This window comes from Calypte anna, chromosome 8 (assembly GCF_003957555.1).
Source record: "Calypte anna isolate BGI_N300 chromosome 8, bCalAnn1_v1.p, whole genome shotgun sequence".
NCBI classification, from domain to species: Eukaryota; Metazoa; Chordata; class Aves; order Apodiformes; family Trochilidae; genus Calypte; species Calypte anna.
In genome coordinates this window covers 11,243,158-11,268,335 of record NC_044254.1, presented here as the reverse complement: position 1 = coordinate 11,268,335, position 25,178 = coordinate 11,243,158, and the positions used below count along the sequence as shown (strand labels likewise).

Here is a 25,178-nt window from a genome sequence, read left to right as displayed (position 1 = left end):
GGCTGCTCCACTCACGCCTCACCCCCCTGGCAAGGAGCTCTAGTGGAGCAATAAAGGTATGCACTGCTGAAAGCAGCAGTAAAGCCAAGCATGCCCAAGTGTGAGCTGCCCTGCGAGTTTGAGCATGAGCAAGAACAGGGGGCCAATAAAAGGTGAGGCTCACACCCACAGACTAGCTCACTCTTGGGCTAGTCAAGAGAGAGGCCGGTAGCTCTTCGAGCAACAGACCGATCTAGACTAGTTCCACTTCATGAGTGATAGACTTAGAGCACAGCTCACAAGTCTCTATTGCGACACCTAGTTAGACCTTGAGGCGCCGATCCCTAAAGAAAGGTTCGTCTCGCAACAGCAAACAGTTATAAAGCTGGGACTGGTATGAGGCTTAAAAGTTGCAAATTTGCCAGCAAGCACCAATGGTGAATAAGAAGGGGTCTATCAAGCAAAGCTGAGAATAGGGATTACATCTCAGAACCAACTGATCTTTCTCAGAAGTAAGTCTTGTTTCAGGTTTTTACCACTTTCAATTGACCCATAGCCAGAAGTGCAATTAAGCTTCAATATATTTTATAAAAAATAGTACTTAGTTTACTTTCACATGTGAAGAGATACAATTGCACAATGGTGGTTACAATGGTAGGAATACAGACTGTCGATAAAATGCTTGCAAGAGATTTAAAAACATACTGTACAGCACCACATCTGAAATTGGATGATGGTAAACTGAATTGTACTCCTTCTCCAGGGAAATTAAATTCCTAAATCTTTCTTTTGGAATAAATAAAAAAATACAATGTGCAATATGATCTGACACAACCAAAATATTTCCTGAAGTTGAGCAATAGATTAGAAACAAAAATGAGGTAAAAAAAGACATTCATGCATTTAAGCCATTAGTCTCTGACTCTAAAATAAGGCAGATCATAACCTTTTAAAAACTGTCTTTAGCCAGTTAAATACTCTTTAGTGCTTTTCAAGACAAGGTCTTCACAGACCTTATAAAATCGTGACTCAAGATGCTTTTATTTCCAACAGGTCATTTTTGACAGGCTGAGCCATATTTAAAATACATAATATAGTAGAAAATGTTGCTTTTCCTTAATGAAAAAAGAAACATGAATTAAAAGGAACTGAGAGAGATGGATGCTTTTAGAGCTGATCAATGACACTGCTTTGAGGGAGGGAGTTGAGGGAAAGGGAAGGGAAATAAAATTATGTGTCATCTTCAGTTTTAATGACATGGAAAAGGGTGACATTAAACAGGACTTGATGACCATTATTCCAGGCATAGAGAGCTCTATCTCTTGCATTGTAGTCAAGCATGGAGATATGAAAATACTGATTATGGAAAGGAATGTCTGTATACTCATAAGTGGAGGTTTTTGTGGAATAAGAGTAGTAGACCTTGGCTCCTGTTAAGTGAGAGTTAGTAACATACAAGGTGCCACAGATCATGAAAGACTCTCCAGCACTTCTCTTTGGGTAGCCTGTGCTCCAGCTCTTCAGCACCTCCAGTGTATCCTGGTTTAGCTGGCTGATGACAATGTTGCCTGCATTCTGGTTGGTGGCATACACAGCCCATAGCCCAATTTCATCTGCCATCAGGTCAATATCAGAAAAGCCACCCCATGTGTAAGGGTAGACATTGTGAAAGCCAGCATACTCAAGGCTACGCTGTGCAAGAACCCGCCCAGTGTCAAAGCTGTATTTGATGATGATGTTGCTCTGATACTTGTTGAAATAGAGTGACCCATTGTAGACAACATGGTTGGTTCCTGCCCATTTGAATGGCAGGTTGTATGTCCTTGATTCAGCTCCACTGACAAAGTCTGCGATTGATTTGTATTCACGGACAATTTTGTTGTTTGTGTAACTATCCATGTACCAGACCTGGAAAGAAAACAAAGATTGGGAGTAAACACCTGGAACACATTTTGTGGTACATAAGCATGATATGGCATGATGGATACATTGCATATAAAGAAGGAAAAATGCTCTAGGAGTGCAGAAGCCTAAGTACAATATAGTCCATATTGCTGTTACAAAAGCATGATTTCTGAATCAAAACTTACTTATACATATGAATTCTCAGTAAGACTGTTACTAACTATAGTGTATGCATTTTCAAACACATTTTTTATTATTATTATTCAGTGTTTGGGTCTCTGCTATATGAGGCTTGCTTTTAAAGATATTCCCAGAGACTCAAAATCAAAAACAGAGATACAGCTGATTGAAGCTTGGATTAAAGTTTAGGAATAAATTCCTTTAAATTTTCTTTGGCTGAACTTGTAATTGGTGAAAAACAGTGTATCCTTTGTAAAGAAAGCAAATAAAATAGCAATAATCCAGTAAGTTTTAGGAACCATTTTTCCCCATTACAACAAAAGGTGGACACCTGAGACTTAGCGATCGTGAAACAATAAAGTTTTCAATATTCAGGGATACAAGGAGGGTTGTCAATAAAACCTCTACATTGGACTTCTGGAGGGCAGATTTTGGCCTATTCAGAAGACTTGTTCAGAGTATACCCTGGGAAAGAGCCCTTGAAAACAGAGGGGTTCAGGAGGGATGGTCGTACTTCAAGGAGCAAGTTTTGAAAGCACAGGAGCAGGCTGTCCCTGTGTGCCGAAAGGCGAGCCAGCGGGGAAGACTACCGGCCTGGCTGAATTGGGAGACTCTGAAAGAGATTAGGGTTAAGAAGAGGGCCTACCAATTATGGAAAAAAGGGCTAACTACTCAGGAGGAATTTAGGAATATAGTTAAGTCATGTAGAAAGAAAATCAGAGAGACAAAGGCACAATGAGAACAGAATCTCGCCACCTCTGTGAAGGATAACAAAAAGTCCTTCTACAGATACATCAGCAGCAAAAGAAGGGGCAAGGAAAACATCCATTTTTTACTGGACACGGGTGGGAATATAGTTGTCAAAGATGAAGAAAAGGCTGAGATATTTAACACCTTCTTTACCTCAGTTTTCAACATAAAGACAGGTTACCCTGAAGACAGATGGCTTCTGGAGCTTATAGAATGGGACAAGAATCTAAACAGCCCCCCTGTAATCCTGAAGGACACAGTCAGTGACCTACTGAGATGCTTGGATCCCCACAAGTCTATGGGACCGAATGTAATCCATCCAAGAGTGATGAGGGAGCTGGCAGAAGAGCTCGCTAAGCCTCTCTCTATCATCTACCAACAGTCCTGGCTCACTGGGGACATCCCAGATGATTGGAAGTTGGTGAATGTCACACCAATCCACAAAAAGGGCCAGAAAGAGGACCCAGGAAACTACAGGCCCGTCAGCCTGACCTCAGTGCCTGGCAGGGTCATGGAACAGATCATCCTCAGTGCAATCACACATCACCTGCAGGATGGGCAAGGGATTAGACCCAGCCAGCAGGGGTTTAGGAAGGGCAGGTCATGCCTGACCAACCTGATCTCCTTTTATGATCAGGAGACCTGACTGGTGGATGAGGGGAAGGCTGTGGATGTGGTCTACCTGGACTTCAGCAAAGCGTTTGACACTGTCTCCCACAGCATCCTCCTGAAAAAGCTGGCAGCCTGCAGCTTCGACAGGAGCACCCTGTGCTGGGTTAGGAACTGGCGGGAGGGTCGGGCCCAGAGAGTGGTGCTGAACGGGGCTGTATCCAGTTGGCAGCCGGTCACTAGTGGTATCCCCCAGGGATCAGTGTTGGGCCCAGTTCTGTTCAATATCTTCATAGATGATTTAGATGAGGGGATTGAGTCCATCATCAGCAAATTCGCAGACGACACTAAGCTGGGGGGAAGTGTCAATCAGCTGGAAGGCAGGAGGGCTCTGCAGAGGGACCTGGACAGACTGGATAGTTGGGCTGATTCCAACGGGATGAGGTTCAACACGGCCAAGTGCTGGGTCCTGCACTTTGGCCACAACAATCCCATGCAGCGCTACAGGCTGGGGACAGAGTGGCTAGAGAGCAGCCAGGCAGAAAGGGACCTGGGAGCCTGGATTGACAGGAAGCTGAACATGAGCCAGCAGTGTGCCCAGGTGGCCAAGAAGGCCAATGGCATCCTGGCCTGTATCAGGAACAGCGCCGCCAGCAGGTCCTAGGAAGTGATTCTGCCCCTCTACTCAGCGCTGGTGAGGCCACACCTCTAGTACTGTGTCCAGTTCTGGGCCCCTCAGTTCAGGAAGGATATTGAGGTCCTGGAGCAGGTCCAAAGGAGGGCAACTAGGCTGGTGAAGGGACTCGAGCACAGACCCTATGAGGAGAGGCTGAGGGAGCTGGGGCTGTTCAGCCTAAAGAAGAGGTGGCTCAGGGGACTTTGCCAGACGACTTTCAACAAGACAAAAGGGCATGGTCTTAAGTTGTGCCAGGGGAAGTTTAGGCTAGATATTAGAAAGAATTTCTTTACAGAGAGGGTGATCAAGCATTGGAATGGGCTGCCCACTGAAGTAGTGGATTCTACGTCCCTGGAGATATTTAAAAAGAGACTGGATGTGGCACTCAGTGCCATAGTCTAGCAACTGCAACGGTGGTTCAAGGGTTGGACTCGATGATCTCTGAGGTCCCTTCCAACCCAGCCAATTCTATGATTCTATGATTCTATGAAAATCAATTATTATTTTTTTAATGTTCTGTATGCCAGCTTCCATTCCCTCAGTTCCTTCCTTCATGCGTTTTGCCTTTTCTCCTTTCAATTTGTTGGGGAACAAATCAAATCCAGCCTAACAAAAGAACATAGTCATTTCTGAAGATTTTTTTTTGGGGGGGGGTCAAATCTGACATTTACGAAGTATTTTTATAAATAAATAAAATAAATTTTATAAATAAATAAATAAATGCCAGTTAAGCTTTACATCTTCCTTTAAGATGAGATACTGTGAAGGGTCTGGTTTATTCTGATTTGCAAGCACATGAGTAGTCTTTGTGTTGTTTTTTAAGTAGTCTTAACGTACTCTATTATTTTTCTCTGATGCTAATGGATCTGTCATCCAGGCTCCAAATCGGGTTCCAGATATCTTGACTGTAATGGGGCCTGTAATTTTCATCAATTTGCCACATGCTGAAATTAGAAAAACAAATTCATTAATGCAAATAATTACACAGCCGTCCTTGATGCCAGTCAAAGCACAAGACTAAGTGCTCTAAACTACATAGTGGCTCCAGGGGATTCAGGGTTGTGTTGAAGATAGATTGTCGTCTTCACTGTATGAATTTTCCATATCAAGTAGTAATATTAACATGTAAAAATATACAAATGAAAGTTTATTTTTGTAAATGTTTGGGTTTATATTTTATAAATCAAAGTCACATTTTCTAGGCATAAACAAAACTATAACCTAGTAAAATATCTTCTGAGCTGAAGTGGATAGCACTTAAAAATAAATGAAAAGATGACGTAAACTCCCCTCAACTCTTGTCTTCAGAAAGTTCAGTGCAAGGCTAGGATTGTTTGATGTTTCAGTTTCCCATTGACCAGAATACCAAAGAGGTATATAACATATATACCTATAATATATACATAATATATATACCTATAAAACCACAGACAGGGAAAAATAAGCTTGGAGAAAAAAAGTATAGCAGCACACAAATTCTTGTGTCAGTTGTCCCTCCCATTCCACACACACATAGCTGTTTCAGTATGAGGAGCCTGTCTGTAGTTAATGAAGTGAGTATGAGAATTATTCAGCAACCTTGGCTGTAACCATTAGGCTGTTACCTATTAGATTGTCTGGGAGGAAATGAGAGTTGATATGGTCTTGAATGCTGGCTTTCCTAAAGAATCCATAAATATATATTTTAGGAGACTTCAGTAACATGCCTATTAGAAACAAGCCCCTGGTGGTTTCATGTTTACCAAGAGGCCTAATATCACACAGTGCTGTAGAGGTGACTAGATGAAATAACATGTTTTTGAAAAACAAGACGTTCCATAGGAATGTAAAAAATGACACATTTAATTTATTTCTTTAAATTAAAGATAAGTGCCTTTCCATGATACTTGGTTATGGTATATTGTATAAACCCATCTATCTTGGACATGTGGAAAGCAAACTATATGTGGTGTTGTGAGTGAATTTATTTAGGTCAAAAGAGAAGGTCACATCAAGCCTGGATTTTCTGCTTTGTGTAACTGGCAAGGAATGTATTGTGTAAGTCTGTTCCCATCCATTAGAAGGGCATAATGCTGTGCTGACGACTCAGGGGAAGCTCATGGGGATTTTGTCAACAGCCAGGGAAGCTGAGTGTAATAGAAATGAAGATAATCAAATACATGCTGAGACTTCAATGAGCAGGGTAGGCTGTGTCTGCTTTCCGTGTCAGTTAAAAAGGCATTATTATTCACGTATCTAAATCTATATGACTTACAATCTTCTGAAGATATTTTGGGAATTTCCATTTTAAATAATCTTACAGGTTTTCTGCAGTGGGTTAACTCATCAGCAGTTTGAGTAAGGATATATTTATATGATCAGATTTTTATTCCCAGGTAGCATGTAGTAATATGAAGAAAGGAAGACTGTTAGGAGGCTTGTGCTATAGCTGATTAGCAGCTGACTGAAAAAGTGACAAAGCTTTTCTTGTCAGCATAACAAAACAGAGAATGGTGTAAGAAGCATGAGGAATTTTTTTCCCCTTGCCCTATCGTATATCACATCTTTTCTTTTTCTTTGTTCATTAAACAGAAACGCATAAATATGCCTATTTGTGATATAACTTGATGGAACTGGTGTTTAAGATTAACAAGTAATAAATACCACAAGTATTTTTGCCACACATAGTAAACTCTTCCGATTGTAGTGATAATCATATCTCATCAGCAGGTTTCTGCTCTAAACCTCAGCAGTGCTTAAGGTCTGTTGTCCTACATGCTAACAATGTAGACTTTAAGAAGGAAGCATCAGAACTGTCAGTGCCCACCTGTCTTATTAACATAACCTCCTTATAGCTGGGAGGTTCTTAAGCACAGAAACTTAATATATGAAGTGTCTGCCAAAAAATTGTAGTCATGTAAGTCTAATGCCCTCCTATTGAAGACTGCCATTTTATACAATTAACACGATTTTAAAATGAGGAAATATTATTTGCATTTGACTACCCTTACTCCAGTTGAAGACTTTCAGGACCTCACTCTTCTGTTAATTTGAAAAATTAACAGGGCCAAGTACATGGGTGTCATCTACGTTGTCTTTTGTGTAGTCAGAACTCAAAATCATTCTTTCCAGAGACATGTAGACAGGAACATGTAAGACCATTCTCTGAACTCAGAAAGAACTGCTTGAAAGAAGAGAACAAGGCCTCAAAGCATGTATTGGTTACATGGTCAAATTGAAAAATCGATTCATGCTGTTTTAAATTGTTTATGGTTACATATCAACTGACTTGCTAAATACTGGTCTTGTGAATACAGAGAGCCTATTGCTGACTTATGATGCAGGCAAATGTGAGACTAGGAAAGAGTAATAAGGCCTCACCTTCTCATTGAAATCCCCCTGAAATTCAGTTCACACTTTACTCTGTTAAACAGTAAGTCCTCTAATGCAGTGTTGCTTTTAATATTTAACAGGAATTTAAGAGAATCCAGTGAATACAATTAAGAAACAAGTAAAACTATTTTCTCAGTCTTCAAGAGAAAGGCATCATTGTCTTCTCCCGTTCTGTCTCTTGGAGACCTATCTTCAAATGTGTTTACCTACTAACTACAGCAGACCTATAAAACCTAGCAGAATCAGGACCATTTATGGATTTTTTTGTTATCAAGTAGCAAGTGTACAATCTGGGCTGAAGTATTACTGACCTACTAATAAAATCAAATAATTTATTCCAGGTGAATGTCACAGTATTTTGATGACATTGTACTACAGTTCATCAGTCTGTTTAACACTCAAATCATTAGCAATACTGAGTTTATAGAGTTAATTGCCTTGTAGCTTGCCCACAACTGATCTTGCATTTGTTACAGAATTTAAATGAATGACAGCCTTTTCAAGGGTAAAGCTCAATGAAATGTTCACTAGTTCACTGCCAAAGCAATGTGAATTTTCTGTGTAGTTCTAAGTACTTCTAATTTTGCAGTCAGAGCAAGAAATTTTCCTTACTCTTGCATCGGGATTGGATTTACCTTTTTGTTCTCTATTTAGGTGCAAATGATATTGATCTAAGCCCAGCCTATATTCTTGGCTGCAGAACGAATCTTAAAACTGTTCATGTGGCTCTGGTAAAATTGATCTTGAATGCTGACGTTTCTTCCAAGAAAAAATTTTGTGGTTGAAAAGTTTTGTTTTGGAGCAATCCTCTGTTCTTTTTCACCTTACAGGAGAAGGGCAAGATGCTAGTGAGAAGGTAAGTAAACGTATTTATCTCTACTAGCAAATGTAAGAAGTTCAACGAAACACTACGATAAAAGAAAAATATATATATTTCTTGGCATCTTTTTCTACCACCAAGATGGTCAGAAAAAGAGTGGGATTTCTAGAAACACTCAGTATTAGTCTCCTTCTCTTTGAAAAGAAGGTCTGCCTATATTAGAAAGTCCCACCAAAACTGATTGTAATAACTGGAAAATCAAACCTCTGAGTGTTTATCCATCCGAAATTGAACTGTGGTAGAAACATCATATTATGCACCATCTGGTTGTTTATGGCTTGATTCATGTCTTGTAACAGTTCTGTACCACCCACTCTGGTAAATCCATTTGTGATTTCCTGTATTATTTATTGTAAGGAAGAAGTCTAGCATGAAGTACAGGCAAGGTAGGTTTTTGGGGCAGAATGCATTACAATGCTACTCAAAGTGAGCAAATACTGAGAGAAGGTTGTGATAGACCAATTGGACAGGAGCTGTTTTGAAGATACCTAGGAATAGGTAGTTGATAATCCCAGTCCTGTGGTACAAATATATATACTGGTAGCTGCTAAACAAACAAAATGAGTGTATGGCTTATAGGAAGACTTGCAAGGGAAATAAAATAAAAACACTCCGATGGAGTGATCATAAGCATTATTTTTCTATTTATTGTAGGTAATAAATAGGGGAAAAAGAAGTGAGTATTTTTTTAACTGGTTACAAATTACTTCCAAGTTTTTACTACTTACACTCTTCTGCTTGTGATCAAATTTATTATGACATTACTTTGTAATGTGCAGTAATGAAGAATTAGTTCTTAATGCGTGTACATCAGTTGTCCTACACAATGGAAATCCAGGAACACTGTAGCATAGTTATGAAGTTTGCGGAGAGGAAGACTCTGGATTCTTCTGCATATATGCAATGAGTTGCTGTGTAAACTTTGGGAAAGTCATTTACCCTCCTGGTCTACTTGTTCCTTTATCTACAAAATTGGGATAACCATATATATCTTTATTTCATGGTTTTGTACTAAGTGATGTTTATAATGCTCTTCAAATCCCAAAAGGAAGGTTGCCCTGGATGTATAAGTACCACTGCAATCAATAAAGTAATCTCATGCCTGGAATAAAACCCTCTTCTGCTGCTGATTTAACAGGATTTCTTTGGATACATACAATATTCTACTTTTGAATTTTTAACAAAAAATTTTACTATAAAATATTGTTTAGATCTTTCATTATAATAATGTGTAGTTATAGATTAATCCAGTGTGCAACCTCCATTCTCTTATAAATGCACATGCCTTACATGACTGCTAGCAAAGGACCATATTTGTATGTGAATTTGTGGTTTGTGCAGCCATATGCACTTTATTGCTACATGTTTAATTGCTTGCTGTCTTTAAAAGTTTTATAGACAAATTTCTCAGAAGTAACAGCCTGAATTTTCTCTTATTCCAAAGAGAAGGAGCAAGTTTCAGTCATTGCATCTGCTAGAGTAATCATTAAATCTCAGTGGAAGTAAGACAGCTGCTTACTGTATGCTAACGAGTGTTGAAAGTGTCACCAGTGCAAATGGAAGATGCCTTTCAAAGTGGACAGGGCAGTATAAATAATGCATTATATTGCTGAAACAAACCCGCTAGGGAGAATAATGGAAAATAGCTATTATACATGCTGGTTAGGTAGTTATATTGTGAAATGCAGCTAAATCTGTAAAGATTCAAGCCAGATCCCATGGCATATAGGGGCCAGTCTGGCTTATGCTGCTACAGGCTTCTGGCCATCAGATTGGCACAGACAGTGACAGCTGGATCATCTCCAGCTGGGGAGAAGGTGTAGGCATGAAAGCTGTTTTTCTTTTCTGCTTGCTGATCTGAACACACAGTACCAGCTTTGAGGAGTTGCTCACAGTAAGCCTAACTGAAGCTGTTTTTACTTTAAAAGGCACACAGGGATAGGGCAGAAATACAGACAGTGTGTTAGTATATGAGCATAAACGTAATTTAAGCATCTAAGACTAGGGAATAATATCAATAAGGATGAACAAGTCTGTATTAGAGCTTGAGGGGGCCAAACTCCTTTTGATAATGAATGTGCTTAATCAGTCTATTTCATACTTTTTTTTTCTCTGTTAACATACATAATTTTAATAGGTTTGGGAGGGGTTGGTGGTTTTTTTTGGTTTTGGTTTTTTTACATTAGCACATCAAGAGAAATAGAATGTGTTGCAGGAATTCAGGCTAGATAGGGAGAGATAGGAGGAGAATTGTGTATGAAAAATAAAGGAAATAATAAATAACTTCTGAGAAGAGAGCCCCATGTAAATATACCTAGTCATTCCAATGTATAAAATGTATTACACAGTAGTCAAACCACCAATCAATGTTACAAGAAGACGCTGTAAAAACAAATAAAACCCAAGCTACTCAGTAGCTTGGAGTCTAATAAACTTACTGGAACAGTCGATATTTATGTAAGTTTTCTTGCTTGCTGCAGTATTGCAATGCAGTCCTTTCTCCTGACTGCTTACTGTCAGTGATATGCTAGTATGTCTTTGTACTAAGAAGAAAATAGGATCATAAGGAAATTTTTTTGAAGAAGTCTTTCATGTATTCTATCATCACAGCGTTATTTCTTGTATAAAAAGCAAAAAAATACCAACCACAGGACAGGACTGAACGTTACAATTTCTAGATTATTCATGTTCAGTGTTAATTTACAAAGAGTTTATTTCTTACAGCAGGGCTGGACTGTTTGCTGCAGCAATCCACATTGCAATAGTGATGTATTCAGGAGTCTCAGCATGCACGTAGAGGAAGTGGGGACAGGGAAGACTTTGTACTGTGATTGTAAAACAGGTAGGTACTAATTATTCCTCTTGGGTAATGGCAGTTAAGGTTGACACTTGATAATGATGTGTCAGACTTTTAGTTTTGGTAGCTGAAACTTACCTAGCAGTAATGCCCAAATGCCCAAACATTTGACTTTTTGTCCCTGAAGCCCGCATGTGGGCAAACAAAATGGAGGCTGCCTGATGTAAATCTACTGCAGTGCTTCAAACAAAAATTCATGACTTTCACTTAAATTAGGTATAATGCTTAATTGTGTTGTGTTGTGAACTGGAGAATGGCACATCTGTCCTAATGCTAATATTACAGGTGTAAAGACAGTACAGTCAGATTGGCCTCTTGGGTGTCACAGCAAGATGATAAGGTTATGATGTTGTCCTCTCAAAATTAATTCCAGTCTAAATAACACTAATTTATTTTTAACACTGACCTTCCTAAGACTACCTAACTAGTAGTGCCTGTCTGACTTTTTTTTTTAATGAATACTTGTAGCTCTCCGACCATTGTAAGTTTCTTAGATTTTAAAGTTGCTGTCTCTTACGATTTTGCATCTTAATTCCTTCTGTATACAGTAGGGCAGATCATTGTACATTGGTTACACCAAGTTACACTGGTGAAAACTCAGAATGATTTGTCTGATCTTCGGTTGAGTTACTCGTCTTTTATTAGGGTAGCACAGATCAGAATACAATGCACTCTTTCATCAAACAAGAAAAAAACCTTCATCTTTCTAGAGAGACAACTAAAAATATGCAACTGAGGAATCAAATCTGCCACAGAATTGTTTACTTACTGAGCTTTTTCATGCAGTCTCGAAGCCTGTTTTCTAAACTGAGGACACGCTGGTGTAGTTCATCATAGTCATATGCACCAATTTCTTCCTGAATCCCAGTGAGGACCGTAGACAGATTCCTAATTTCTTCCTTGAACTGGATGATTAATTTGGCATCAGTTTTGTATTGTTCCAGAACTGGGATCAGTGGCAGAAGCTCATCCATCTTTTCTTTCAACTCCTGTTAAAGGCAATAAAATTTGCATTAGAGTAGTTTGAAAGATTTCAATCCTCTAATTCCCTTTAATGCAATATTTATGTCTGATTATTGAAATAACTTGAAAATTAGTATTTACTTGAGTTATGGATCTGTTATTAGAGTTCTGTGAAAGTATTTGAAACCTCAGAATTAATGGTAGCAAGTAGTAGAAAAAATGCAAGAGAGAACAGTACTACTGAAAGTAAATACCTTCAAGCAATCTAAACCAAACCTGCTGAAGGTCTGAATTTCCAACCAGAGCATATAAATCCCCACTAAGTGTATCTTTCTTGAAAGAAAGTAATAAGACCTGCACACACAGTGGCATTCAAGGAGGTCATACCTGTTTTACAGTGCTGTCATAGTTGGTGAGTTGGTATTTATTTCTGTTTCACTCCTTGGAAATACTGAATTATTTTTTTTCCAAATGGCCGTTGAACATTTTTTAGTTGTGTTACAGCCACAGTGCTATACACCTCTGTCTTCTGAAGTAAAAAATACATGCTGCTTAACTACAGTTTGTATTTGTCATCCTGCTACATCACTGCCTGCCTTTGAACATGCATTTGATCTCTCTTCTGGACTATCATGGATCATTTATGTGCCTGTGCAGCTGTTGTGTTGTCTGTCCTCTTCTTAAACATAGATTAAATAATTTAAGGCTCCACTTGGGATATTGGGTTGCCCCTTTCTCACACATTTGCTGAGTCATATACTTTGAGAATTTGTTTCAGTTTGTAACTGAGTTTGTATATACTAACTAGCTGCTCATCTTTCAATTCCGGATTGCTCTTTTACATGTAGTCATCATAAGGACCTTACTAAGTTTAAACTACTTGTTTCAGGCTTTTTTTTTTTTTTTTTTTTTTTTGGTTGGTTTTTATTCTGTAGATAAACTCAGTGCTCACAGTCAAAAGGTTTTGCTTTATTGAAAGTGGACAGCTTTGTCCCTGATGTATCGTCTATGTATAGAGATTTGCATATCTTTTCATAATTTGAGGAAACAGTAGGACTTCCATGAGTAAATGCCAGAGAGACATGAGAAAATGCAAGCCTGGACAAAACAAGGCAAAGGATGGAAATGAAGTTTTGATAGGTACTAGCATTAGGTGGTGACAGCAGCTGAGAACAGATGAGGACACACAGGGGGAGACTATTGAAGGCATTAAAAAATCAAGCTGTGAAGAATAGCTGAAGTAGTTAAAAGGGAAAGCAGAAGAGAACTAAATGGAAGCCCGAGCACAAGAAAAAGGTTGCAGGAGCAAGTGTGGTTAGAAGTTAGGGTAGTCACTGAGGTGTGCCAACACATGCATGTAGTTTGTTAATCACTTGTATTAAAGGATGCAATAAACAGCATAGCATATTTCCAAAATAAATAACTTGATGATGCCAAATGCATTTTTGCTAAGGAGATGTGAAAGAAACTGATAGACAGGGTCAACATTTGAGCTACCCGAAGATCTACTTCTAAATTTTTTGCCTTTCAAACGTGTTCTAAGACAGCTTAAGAGTTCTGCAGTATCTGTTTCTCACTTAATACACTAACATTGTTTTAACAATTGCTTTCATATTGGAATTATTTTTTAGTCAAAATAAAGACTTATGTGTTGTTAGGAAGCATATTTTGCACACAGGTCGTAGCTAGAAAAATGCATTTTAAATCTTAAGTAGATACATCATAAGCAGATTTGAGAATATTAAGAGTTCTGTTGGTTCTCTTCTCAAGGGATCTTCCAGTAACATTGTAGTAACAGAATGACTGAAGTGGACAGTCTTTTTGTCTACAGTTTAAAACCTTTTATCTGACTGTTTTTATTAAAACGTAACTTGAGCCTACTTTGTGCCTGTTGAACAGTTACTTTTTTCTTGATGACAAGGAGAGCAGGCTTTGTGAAATATAAAGATGAGCTCCAGAAGCCATTTTGAAATTATGAGCTTAGATTCTGCAGGACATGAAAATACCAAATATCCTGAATAATATCCTGCAGGGGGATGGGGGGGAGGGGGGGGAATGAAAAAAGGAAAGATTGCAAAAACTTGGGGAAGGTAAAATGACTCAAGGAAAATTAGTGAAGGTAACTTGTTCCTGATAGGATTTATGCCAGATGAAGTATCCTTTGAGCAAACTGTTGTAACCGTTTTGTGGCACTCAGGTATCTCCTATCTACCATAAATGCTGATTTGACTGAAGTATGACTGTCTGGCAAAAAGTGATCTGGATCAAGATTGTGCTCTTTTGTTCTTGTCAGTTCCAGTAAAAGATGTCAAGATAGGCTTAGTATTTTCATGATGAAGAAAATATTTTTTCCCTGACACTCCTAGCTTGCTGCTACCATGAGTAGCAAAAGAATTACCACAGATATGTGGTAGACATTTTCTGGTATTTTGGGCCTACTGATATGAGGTGTTATGCTATATCCAGAATAAGTTTTTTCTTAGCAAAGATAAACCACAGGAATTTTAGTAGATCAAATTTCAGAGACCCAGCAGCATATTGCATTATGTTGACCTTTTAAATTACATTATAATTTGATTGGCTGGAAATCTGTTTTACATTCCTGGTAAAGTGTCAAACTCAAGTTAAATGACTGGCCAGTACAAATATTGAATATTTTAAAGGTTAGAGTACTGCAGAAGTCTGCTGCTTTTGACATTGTGTATCAGACATTAAAAATTTTAATCTTTTGTTCTGAAGGTAAACCATGTGAGAATACAGAAAATCACGGATTATACAAACTTGTTGTTATTGTAGCAATGATTGATGAAGAGGAAAAAAAGTGGAGACTTTTCTTACTACCTGAAAGTAATTGGAAGTACATGCTCAAACTCTAAATCTAAAGTAAGAATGATGACACAAAGAATAAATTTTGGTAATCAGATCATTACTGTACTCAATTCCTGATATTATTAAAACTCATTGGATATTCAGGGCCTCTTAAAAATAAATTAACTATGTAATTGCTTAGGTATCTAGCTTTACTATCCATTAGAAAATTATGTGAACTTTCATAAACACTTGAAAATACACAGAATTGGTTAACATAAATCTCATAATGCATTTTCTAAATTCTATCTTGCTGTCTTGAAATATCAATTAATCTGATGATATGTAAAGAACTTAAATATGTTCCTGTAGCACAGGTTCCTTAAAAGCACTTCAGATAGCATTTTTGGAATACATGATGCTGTTTTGTAATCTCTGCAACTCTCCTTCCTCACAAAAAGTTTGTCTTGTGATTATTGTTGCCATAAAAATTCCCTGTAAATCCTTTTTTAATCACACAAATGTGACCGAGTATGATTGCACTCATCCCCTATTCCAAATTCAAAATAGCAAACCTTCTGACATGAAATTAGGTCTTAATTGTACTGGATAAAAACTATAATAACCTGATTTATTATAGACTTTTTTTCTCCTTCAACTGCAGTAAATGTTGGGCAACAGTAGAAGACAGAACACTCTATCTGTTTGCTATTAATTCCATTGGATCTCCCCATTTATCACTGAAGGTTGAATGAATATAAATTTATCCTTATGACATGCACATTGATACAGAAAAAAGAACCTGTTTATAGTGGCATTGCTCTAATGCCTTAATGATTACTCCCTGTTACAATTAATTGAATAGAGCAAAAGATTATCATCATAAAGGAAGATTTATTACACTTTTCTTTTTAATGCTGCTCTTTTATGAGCACTTCAAGCTGAGATTTTAGCAGTCCATGCATTGCTGCTTAGTACATTGCTTCCAGAGGGCTTTCAAAGTGAGTGTTAAAATAAAACCTACTTGAAAATGCTTTGTCATTAATGTCTTCCGATCATCTTCAATTTGCCGAAACTTGGCCTTCAGCCCTTTCATTTGTGTTTCCATTTTTAATACATACTGGAAATCCCTCTGAGTCCGTAGATTTAAAACTTCAATAGACTGGGACATATTCTGAACCTGTTAAAGAAGAACACTCTCTAAATGCACTTTTTGTTGCTTCACCTTTTTTCCTGGTTAGGTAGTTAAATGTCAAGCAATAAAATGTTCTTAAGTCAATGCTTTACTTGTGAGTCATTTATACCACAGTATAGATTTTAATTCCATAACTGCTGACAGTACAGAAATTATGGTACAGGACTAACAAAGGACCATCAGGAACAAGACCTTAAAGCCATAAATTATTTGGACAAGTTTTTTTGAGTGAGAGATCCCTTCAAAAAGGATCAAAAAAAGTTGTTAGGCAGTGGAGACTTTGTCACTTGTAGAAGGTGCTGACTGGTCTTCAGGATGTGCTGTACAGCACATTTCCTTCCAAGCACTTTTTGAGGACTGAGATTTGGAGATTTTGGGTAGTATGAAACTTAACCAGAGATAAGATGAGGTGTGCCCATTATAAAATAGGATCTTGCTCATGTATTTGTAAGTAGATAAAAAATTAGAAATTTTATGCAATTGTCTCATTGGTAGAAGCCCCCTTTTTTTTTACAGATGAGAAGTTGTGGATGTTCAGGTAACATTTGCAGAGCAAGTAACTTTGTAGCTATAGGGGGCATTTTTATCACAATGAGATAAGAGTAACTCTCATATATATTTTTAACTCTATGTATTATAAAGTATTGCTTGTGCCAGTCATAAAAAATGAGATATTTTGCAAGCACAGTTCAATAATTCTCATTTTCCCTAAACATGAAAAAGTAGATTTCTGTAAATATACTGAAGTTTTGGCTCAAGAAAAAAACCCAATCAACAACTCAACCTTTCTAAAAACAGACAAAGCCCATAGTGTTCCAGTTGGCAAGAGTGGAACTGAGTTTGCAATTTTGGAATTGGTATTCATGTTTGCAACTCAGATATTGTGACCCACATAATGTATGGAGTCAGGAAATACTCTTAAATACTCGTCAAAATAGTATACGTTCATTATTGTGCATCTCTTTACAGAGAGAGTGATCAAGCATTGGAATGGGCTGCCCACTGAAGTAGTGGATTCTCCATCCCTGGAGATATTTAAAAAGAGACTGGATGTGGCACTCAGTGCCATAGTCTAGCAACCGCAACGGTGGTTCAAGGGTTGGACTCGATGATCTCTGAGGTCCCTTCCAACCCAGCCAATTCTATGATTCTATGATTGTAGGTGCCATTAGCAGTTCTTAGAGAGTATTTTTCATGAAAAAAAGTAATGTTTCTTTTTTCTTTGCTATCTAATTGTTCAAAGCAGGAAAATAAAGTCCTTCAGGTCCTGGAAGAACTTCATGTGTTTCCACTTGGCAGAAGATCCATTCACATAGAGGCTCTAATTAAATTATCCTGTGTGTGTTTAGTGAACCGATAATATGACTTTACATACCAGCAATTACTACAGTTCTAATAATAAGAAATGAGATTTTTGAGACCAATGATTTTCATTCTTTCCTGTGGCAGCTCAAAATCTTGTTGAGATCCCTACTATTCCCACCCCAAAAGAAAGTAACATATTTTACATTAGTATTTTAGTGTTTGGGAAATACGCTAGAGAAAGAAGTCTTCCTTTGCTAAGTAAAAAAGACAGCATGAGGGGAGGTAGCTCCTCCTCTGTGTTCTGGTTCATCCGTGTCTTGTGCTGAGCTCTATCGTAACCTCAGACTAAGTCCCTGCTGAAGTTCATGAAGGTTTAGGGAAGGGGAATCTGTGAGGATCTGGTTTATATAAGCACTGGAGTGATTTTTCTTTAGCTAGAAAAAACCTTATCATTGTATGCTAAAAAATGTATTTTTAAGTCTATGTTTTATGTTGGTTTCTGCTGCCACTGAAATACGCTCTTAGGCCTCAGGTTCTGTACTACTACCTGTGATACAACTACAACTTTGGTTATTCATACAGGGAGTGCAGAACAATAGTTTGTGTTTTCAAGGTTACAGAATTTTTTCAGATATGCAGTAGTGACTGATACTGGAAATAAGAATCAGGTTGTTTAGGCAAAATTTATACCACTAGAGAATGAATAAATAATATTATTTGAGGAAGGAAAAAATGAGAAGAAATTAGAACTGCTTCTCCTCTATACAGTTTTCTTTGCAGGTGCTGTCACATCTGTATCTTATTTGTTGATAAGTGCCAAGGAATGACCTTCAACAGCCTCTTATAATTGAAGCAGAAGATGCTGTTTAAATCCCACAGTAACTAGCTAGTTTGAAGTGGGATTTGTAATGGTTTTTACACAGAAAAATTAGTCCTATCTGTGTGTAAGGAACAAATCTGGTAGGAGTCAGTAAGAGAGAAGATGCAAATTCAGTTTGCTAGGTGAGTGGACTGGGTTGGAGAGGGTGGGATATAAGGAAAACAGACAAATAATAATCAGGGGTGAGAAAACAGGTAGGGTATAGACACTGCAGAAATATTTTTATTAGATAACTGTTCAGCACTCCATTGTGGGTGGTGCTTAAAAGAAAAGGAGTAGATTTCCATGGGAAGTTTAGTGATCAAAAAGACTAATTTGTTGTGAAACTTACCTTCTCTAGGAGTTGTCTGAGTTGTCTGCTTTTGGCATCTCTTGAGCATAGGTTTTGTTCAGGTGCAACAACAGTACAAATGCAACGGCCATCAGGATCTTGGGCTGAACTATAAACTTGCCACCCTTCCTTGGGGCTAATCTGAGTCTGCAACAACAGAATAATAAAAATGAGAGAAACTGAGATTTTTTTTTTTTTCTTTGAATAACCACTACCTGAGAATATGTTTATTTTTGCAGAATATGTTTGCATTGACGTTGCTCCTATTCTACACTTATTACTTTAAAGGTTTTGCAAACCTTTGTCATATCTCATTCCTTTGGAATAGTTCTCTACAAGTGCCTAGCACACACTGTTTCCGGGGTAGATGAGAACAGTTTACTGCCTGGGATTCAGCACAAGCCCATTGATTTATTTCCTTGCAAAGGGATATTACAGTTTTTCATCAGCAGAGAATGAACATGTCCTTTCAGCTTGAATGACTTTTACTTTAGACTAATGGAAACAATAAAGACTGAAAAGAACAAATATAAAACCCCAAAGAGAGAGCACAGTCTATGTGACTCATGTATTGGGAACTGTCTTGGTTGTGGGTTAGCAGGTTTGCTCTTAAAGATGCAGCACACAGAAAACTGTTTTAGATTGACTTTTACTGCATCCACACAAAAGGGAAGAGAAGCTTGCTGCATGGTAGTATTGGAAAATGTCTAGTTAGTTTAAGTAAATGGTGGTAATGGCAATCATGGCACAGTGCAGTTAATACGCTGCACATCCTTCACTGGGGCAGAAGAGTTCTGGAAATTTCTAACCTGTTCCTTTTTTGCAGCAACCACCACCGCTACTGAGAAAGAAAGGCAAAAATTCTTGCACAGCATTTGAAGTTTGTGTGATACCATGTGAGACTCGTTCTCTCTCCATTTCACGGGATGTATAGAAATACTCAGCATGAGAGAAAACAGTATCATTAGATGAGTGAAAATACTCAGGTGATGGAATTAAAACTAATAAGCACAAGAAAGAGTATTTTTTACTTTTTAAATCTTTAAATTAAAGTTATTATACATTATTCTTTCCTAATATTATAGTACTGAGTACTGAATTTCAAAGTACAGATACTAATGGATGCCACTGAAGTAATTTTGGTCTGGACACAATTGGAATCAAATACTAGTTATAATATAAAATTGTACTCAGTGTCAGCACAGTGAGTGATTATTTAAAACTGGCAAACTTTGATATTGATTTTTTACTGGCATCTTGGTGCAGGGCAAGTTGCAGAGCTCCTCACCTCAGAAGAGGTGCAATATCTCTGTAGACTGAGATTCTGATACATTTTGACTGGTAGCAACTGATTTTAATGCATTCTAGTAAGTTTTCTACAGTGCATAAATAAGTTCTCACCAAGTACTCCTACAATTTAGATTACAGTTCTTTGTGGTATTCTGTTGTTCCCTGTATTTGGGCCATTAGGGTACTCACATGAGTAATGTGAATGATCTGGAGAAAAACAAGCACATGGGTAGAGGTGCACTTTGCTTTCCCTCCTCTGCCCCTTCCCGCCCCCTCCCCCACCCCATTATTTTTTAGTTAGACATTTTATCACTACCTCAAGCAGAAACTGCTGTGCTGTGCAGGGAAGAAGCCAGAAGGCATCAAAACCAAATGCAGACTTACTCCTGACAGGCCATAGTAAACAAACATGAAAAGAAATAAAGAGTGGAGAACAGCAAAGATAATGAATTATGCTAGTTCGTGAAAATCTGGGGAAAAAAAGAGGAGTCCCTATAAAGACCAGTATTAATCATTGCCTTGGCAGGCTGTTGTGCTACAGACTCCCTTCACTTACCTCCAAAACATTTTTTTTTTACTTGAACTTTTATATATTCTGATAAAACAGTTACCTCCATTGTTACTAGTGACAAGGTAAATTACAGTACATAAATATATGCTTAAATAGCAACAGTATTTTTCAGTTTGTCTTGTGATTTCAGTTCTGGGACTGAACTAAAAAGAGGTAGCCCCTACCCCAGCCACACCTCCTTGTACAATCCTTCCAGCGGAAGAGAGCAAACTGGGAGGATTTGTCCTTTTTTTTTTTTGGTACAACATACAAAATTTATGATTTCTGTATGTGCCAGGAGAGAACTTTTGGAGAAGTACCTGTGCTGTGCTGTTCACTGGACAAGCTGCTAGTGGGTAACTCTTGATGGCTGTTAAAAACCAGTCAGTGATGACCTCAGTATTACTGAACACCTGGGGCATCAAGTCTTTGAGCCAACATCTAAAGTTTAGGAAAAGGTAGCAGATTTGGGGTGCTTGGGTTTATGCAAAAAAGTTTGGGTTTGTTTTTTTTTTTTTCTTTGAGGGGGCGGACGTGACCGAACTGGGTGGCATTTGGGGTTTCTTTGTTTAGTTTTAGATACCTCAGATCATGAGGTATGATAGGAAACTTTATTGTTTGTTATATATTGCCACATGAACTAGAATATATACTGTAGTTCAATGAGCACAAGTTACATCTAAGGAAAATAAAAAGAGCTTTTTCTTGTCTTTTCACCTTATTGCTGATCAAAACCACAACATAATTCTTTCTTAAATAATTTCATTAATTTCAAAGTAGTAATATTTAAACTTAATGCAGTGGTTTCCTGCTGTAATTTTTCCTGCATGCATGTACTCAATTAATTAGAAGCTGATTAATAAATGTATTCTTTTTATTTACAACTAAAAACCTAAGTTCTGAGCATAGTGAACTGCTATACAAACAAATTCACATTTTACATAACATACTATTATGTAAACATCGGTTTGCTGTTACACAGAAAGATAGTGTTTTACTAAACTTTTAGGAAAATTGTGTTCTAGTTTAATTTATGAATACAAGTACAGTGTTTTATTTTATTAAATTCAAGTACTATTTCATTATTTAGTTAATAATGACATTATTAATGTAATGAGTAATCACAGCTTTTCTGTAGGTCTTCATTAACATACTGCTGTACAAGATCATCAACCATTCAAAATGATTCTTGTGTCATTTGTATTATTCTCATGTCAGTCTTATTAAAATTCTCTTATTTAACCTCCAATTTTTTAATTTCAATTTTTTTAACAGCTAATTGTTCTCTTAAGTGTACTCCAATAAAGAAATAAAGAAAAATAGAAAATAACCAGATGCCTTGCATATTGTAGAGAATAGCTAATGTATAACACTATTCAGACAAGAAGAGACCTACTGCCAGATACTTTCTGTCTTAATAATGTATATTTGCTGCAGCAGTAAACACAGGAAAAAAGGTCTAGACAAATGAAATGACACTGCTGTACTATTTTTAGTATTTCATGCTCATGATGAAGGCATTTATTCTTAAATATTTAAGGATGCTGTTTTAACATATTTCCTTTTATAGTACGACCACAACATGCTCACCAATGTGCAGTTTTATGATGCCCAAAGAGAAGCATGCATTAAGTGACGATAGGAAGATCAGTAGCTTAAAAAGAGATTCACGAAGAGGCAACAAACTAAAGCTTTTGCTGGCATTTAAATACTACTTCAGCATTAAGAAGGCTTGCAACACATCACAGCTACTTACTAGAGTATCTGAAGTGGTTATTCTGGTGGTATTTAGTCCTACCAGAGATGGGAGAGTTTGGGACATCCAGTTAGAGATCATTGCCATGGTACCAAGCACAGCACCAAGCTTCAGCAGTGCAGGACTCATTGCTGTGGAGCTAATGAGTTCTCCTAGTGACTGATTATCATCTCAGTGCAGGCTGGCAGTGAGAGGTGTGACTGCAGCACACAACACCCACAGAGTGAAAGGAGATCAAGATACCCAGATTTAATCATCTGTTAGAAACACTCATATCCTTATTTACCCTCTGTCTTTCTGCTCTTACTAACAAATACTCCAGACTATCTTATGCTGAGCACTAAAGAAGCAGTCCTTTCTACACTAATAGTCATTGCATTGTCCAAGGGGAGCTGGTGTGGCTGAATTACCTCTTTGTAGGTGCTAGAGAGTCAATTAGCACTTATTTAGTGCCATCATTGCAAAGCGGTCTGTGTTTCTGTCTGAAATGCAAAAGCCCAATTACAAACTCAACACAAGTAACCCCTCACTCGCATCACTGCTTTGGTAGAAATATGCTCAGGTCTGTCTCTAAACATGACGTTTATTTTGTTGGACATTTGTTCAAGTGGATGGGGGAAAGGGGAACAAATGGAGCCTGCTCAGGAAAGCACCAGAAACTTCTTTGAATCTTCCTTGGTCTCATATAAATTAAAAACATCACTGACTTTATAATTGGCACAGCTTGTTATTAAGACATTTGTTGTTTATAAAAGAACATTAAAGCAGAAAAGATTCACATTTCTCAGTGCTATTTTTGTTTTACAAGTTTTTTATTCTGAGAGTTATTGCACTACATCTGGGTCTGGCAGGCTCAGTACACCTTCATTGTGGTTTGTAGGGGAGGAGAAGACAAGTTGTTAGTTGTTCATATAGCATTTAGAGGCTTCTGTTGACTCTAATCTGCTGTTAAATCTACTGTTCTCTAGTGCTGTAAAATGCCAGGTTCAGTAACAATTTATCCTTCTAAAAGTAAGAAATACTGAGCATGGATATCTAACAGCAACTATTTTAGAGAGAACTTAGGAGTTTGCAGACATAGACTACTATATTTTTCCTGGAGTCAGTTACAGCCTTCCAATTTGATTCCAAGAGACTATATTTTTCTTAAGGAATTTTGGTAGTTTCTCTGAAGGAAACCTTTGGGGAAAATGAAGGAATGTATTTTGTAAGATGGTGATCATGTGTGTATTTATTAAAGTTACTAAAACCCTGAAAACAGATTTTCAGAGCTTGTACACCAAATTCAGATTAGAATTTCCCCAAATGCATTGAGAATTATTTCAATAAATCTTTGTAGTTTAATGAAGACACATGGAAAATTATTTTTAAAATAGAAATTGGAAAACACATTGAGATCTATTATATAATATTATAAGGAGAGTGCCAGCAAGACAATGCAGAGCGAAATTCTGCGCAATAGAATGTTAAATGTTTTCTTGATGTTGCACAGGAAGGTGAGCTGTAAGATGTTTCAGATACTGGACAAACATAATCCACCAAAGAGATGTATTTCAAAACAGCATTGTTCTATTGACTCCAAAGGACTCAGTAGCAGGATTAGGTTTCATTAATCAACTTCTATAGTGGTGTTTGGGCTTAGCCTCAGCCTCTGTGTGTTGTGGGGCCTTGGGCCTTCTGCTTCTCTGCTGCAATACACTGTCCCTAGGCATCCAGGTTTCCTTACTGTGAAAGGTGCCTGGTGTGTGCCATGTTTCAGGGCACCATGGGCGAGGGATGCAGTGCTGGATCTGGAGCTTTGGAAGCATTGCTGTGTTTTCCAATTCTGTGAAGGCAGCTGTTTTATTATGTATGCTTTTTCTATTTCAGAAGGAAAATTAGGTAAATTTCATAATAGCTTGGACTCTGTGATGGTGAACATTGTTTATTTCTCTGAAGACAAGAGAGGCTGTGCAAGACACCCTTAACAAGGTACCTTGAGGCTGAGAGGTCAGTCAAGCATTACCTCAGCATAGCCCGTGGATATTGCTTGAGTCTTTGAAAGAGAATTGGTATTTTTGTGGAGATAGGCTCAAAGTTGTTAATTGAACAGATGTGCATCCAAAATGGCATCACAAGTCAGGTTTTTTGCTGAAGTGTTGCATTTCATTGTCAATTTATCCATTTTTCAAGTAACTCCATTGATTACTTCTAATATGGATTAGGTAACATTTGGCAATGTTGCACAGTTCTCTAGTTTTATTGAGTTCTTCTGAAGTACCTAAGCATCCTCTCTGGACTTAACAAAAAAAAGATTATAATTTGCCAGTTTTATTGCCTTTTTTATTCCTATCTTCTTTCAGAACTTTAATAGGCACATTTATTCCTTCAGTTTTACACATTTCCTTGAAGACAGGTTTGTTTTGTTTTTGAACAAATTGAACTCTTAACAGTTTTTGTTTTCTGCTCTTAAACATTTACTGTTCCAGAAAAGAACATAATATGTCTTCTTCTGATTGTTTTAAGCTTAGACAAAGTACATTCTGAAGGCAGTAAAAAGCTATTCTGACGTCTGGATGAATAATTACTTTTGATTATCCTTAATCCATTGTACTGTCAAGTTTTAAAAAAAAACAAACCTATTTTATTATTACGATTACTCATAACAGATTACATCCTGCTTTGTTCTTGTGACAGAGTATTCATTAACATAGTTTAAAATAAACCTGCTGATGTGTGAATTATGGTACTGCTGCTGCTCTTTAAAGTCCATGGCAGGAGATGATACTCTGATACTCCTGGCTGGTTACATAATTTAAAATGATCATATACTTGGCATCTGATTCCCCAAAGTGCTGAAGTTAGATCCTCTATAAATGCAGATGGGCTTTAAAGCACATTTGCACTGCAGTG

The 25,178-nt window shown here is 37.5% G+C and overlaps 1 protein-coding gene across 3 annotated transcripts in view; it reads right to left on the bottom strand.

The window, feature by feature from the left end:
* Positions 1-548: 548 nt before the first annotated feature.
* The window catches only part of OLFM3 (olfactomedin 3), a 54,517-nt gene continuing 29,887 nt past the window's right edge, over positions 549-25,178 (bottom strand). The window contains exons 2-6 of one of the 3 annotated variants that reach the window (XM_030455131.1): positions 18,691-18,837; positions 16,004-16,159; positions 11,978-12,197; positions 4,937-5,043; positions 549-1,887 (exon numbers count right to left, since the gene is read on the bottom strand). In XM_030455131.1, the coding sequence (XP_030310991.1) occupies positions 1,210-1,887; positions 4,937-5,043; positions 11,978-12,197; positions 16,004-16,159; positions 18,691-18,837 (1,308 nt within the window). In that variant the 3' untranslated portion in view covers positions 549-1,209. The remainder of the gene's footprint in view (positions 1,888-4,936; positions 5,044-11,977; positions 12,198-16,003; positions 16,160-18,690; positions 18,838-25,178) is intronic. The other 2 variants (XM_030455133.1, XM_030455132.1) reach the window with 2 other exon arrangements.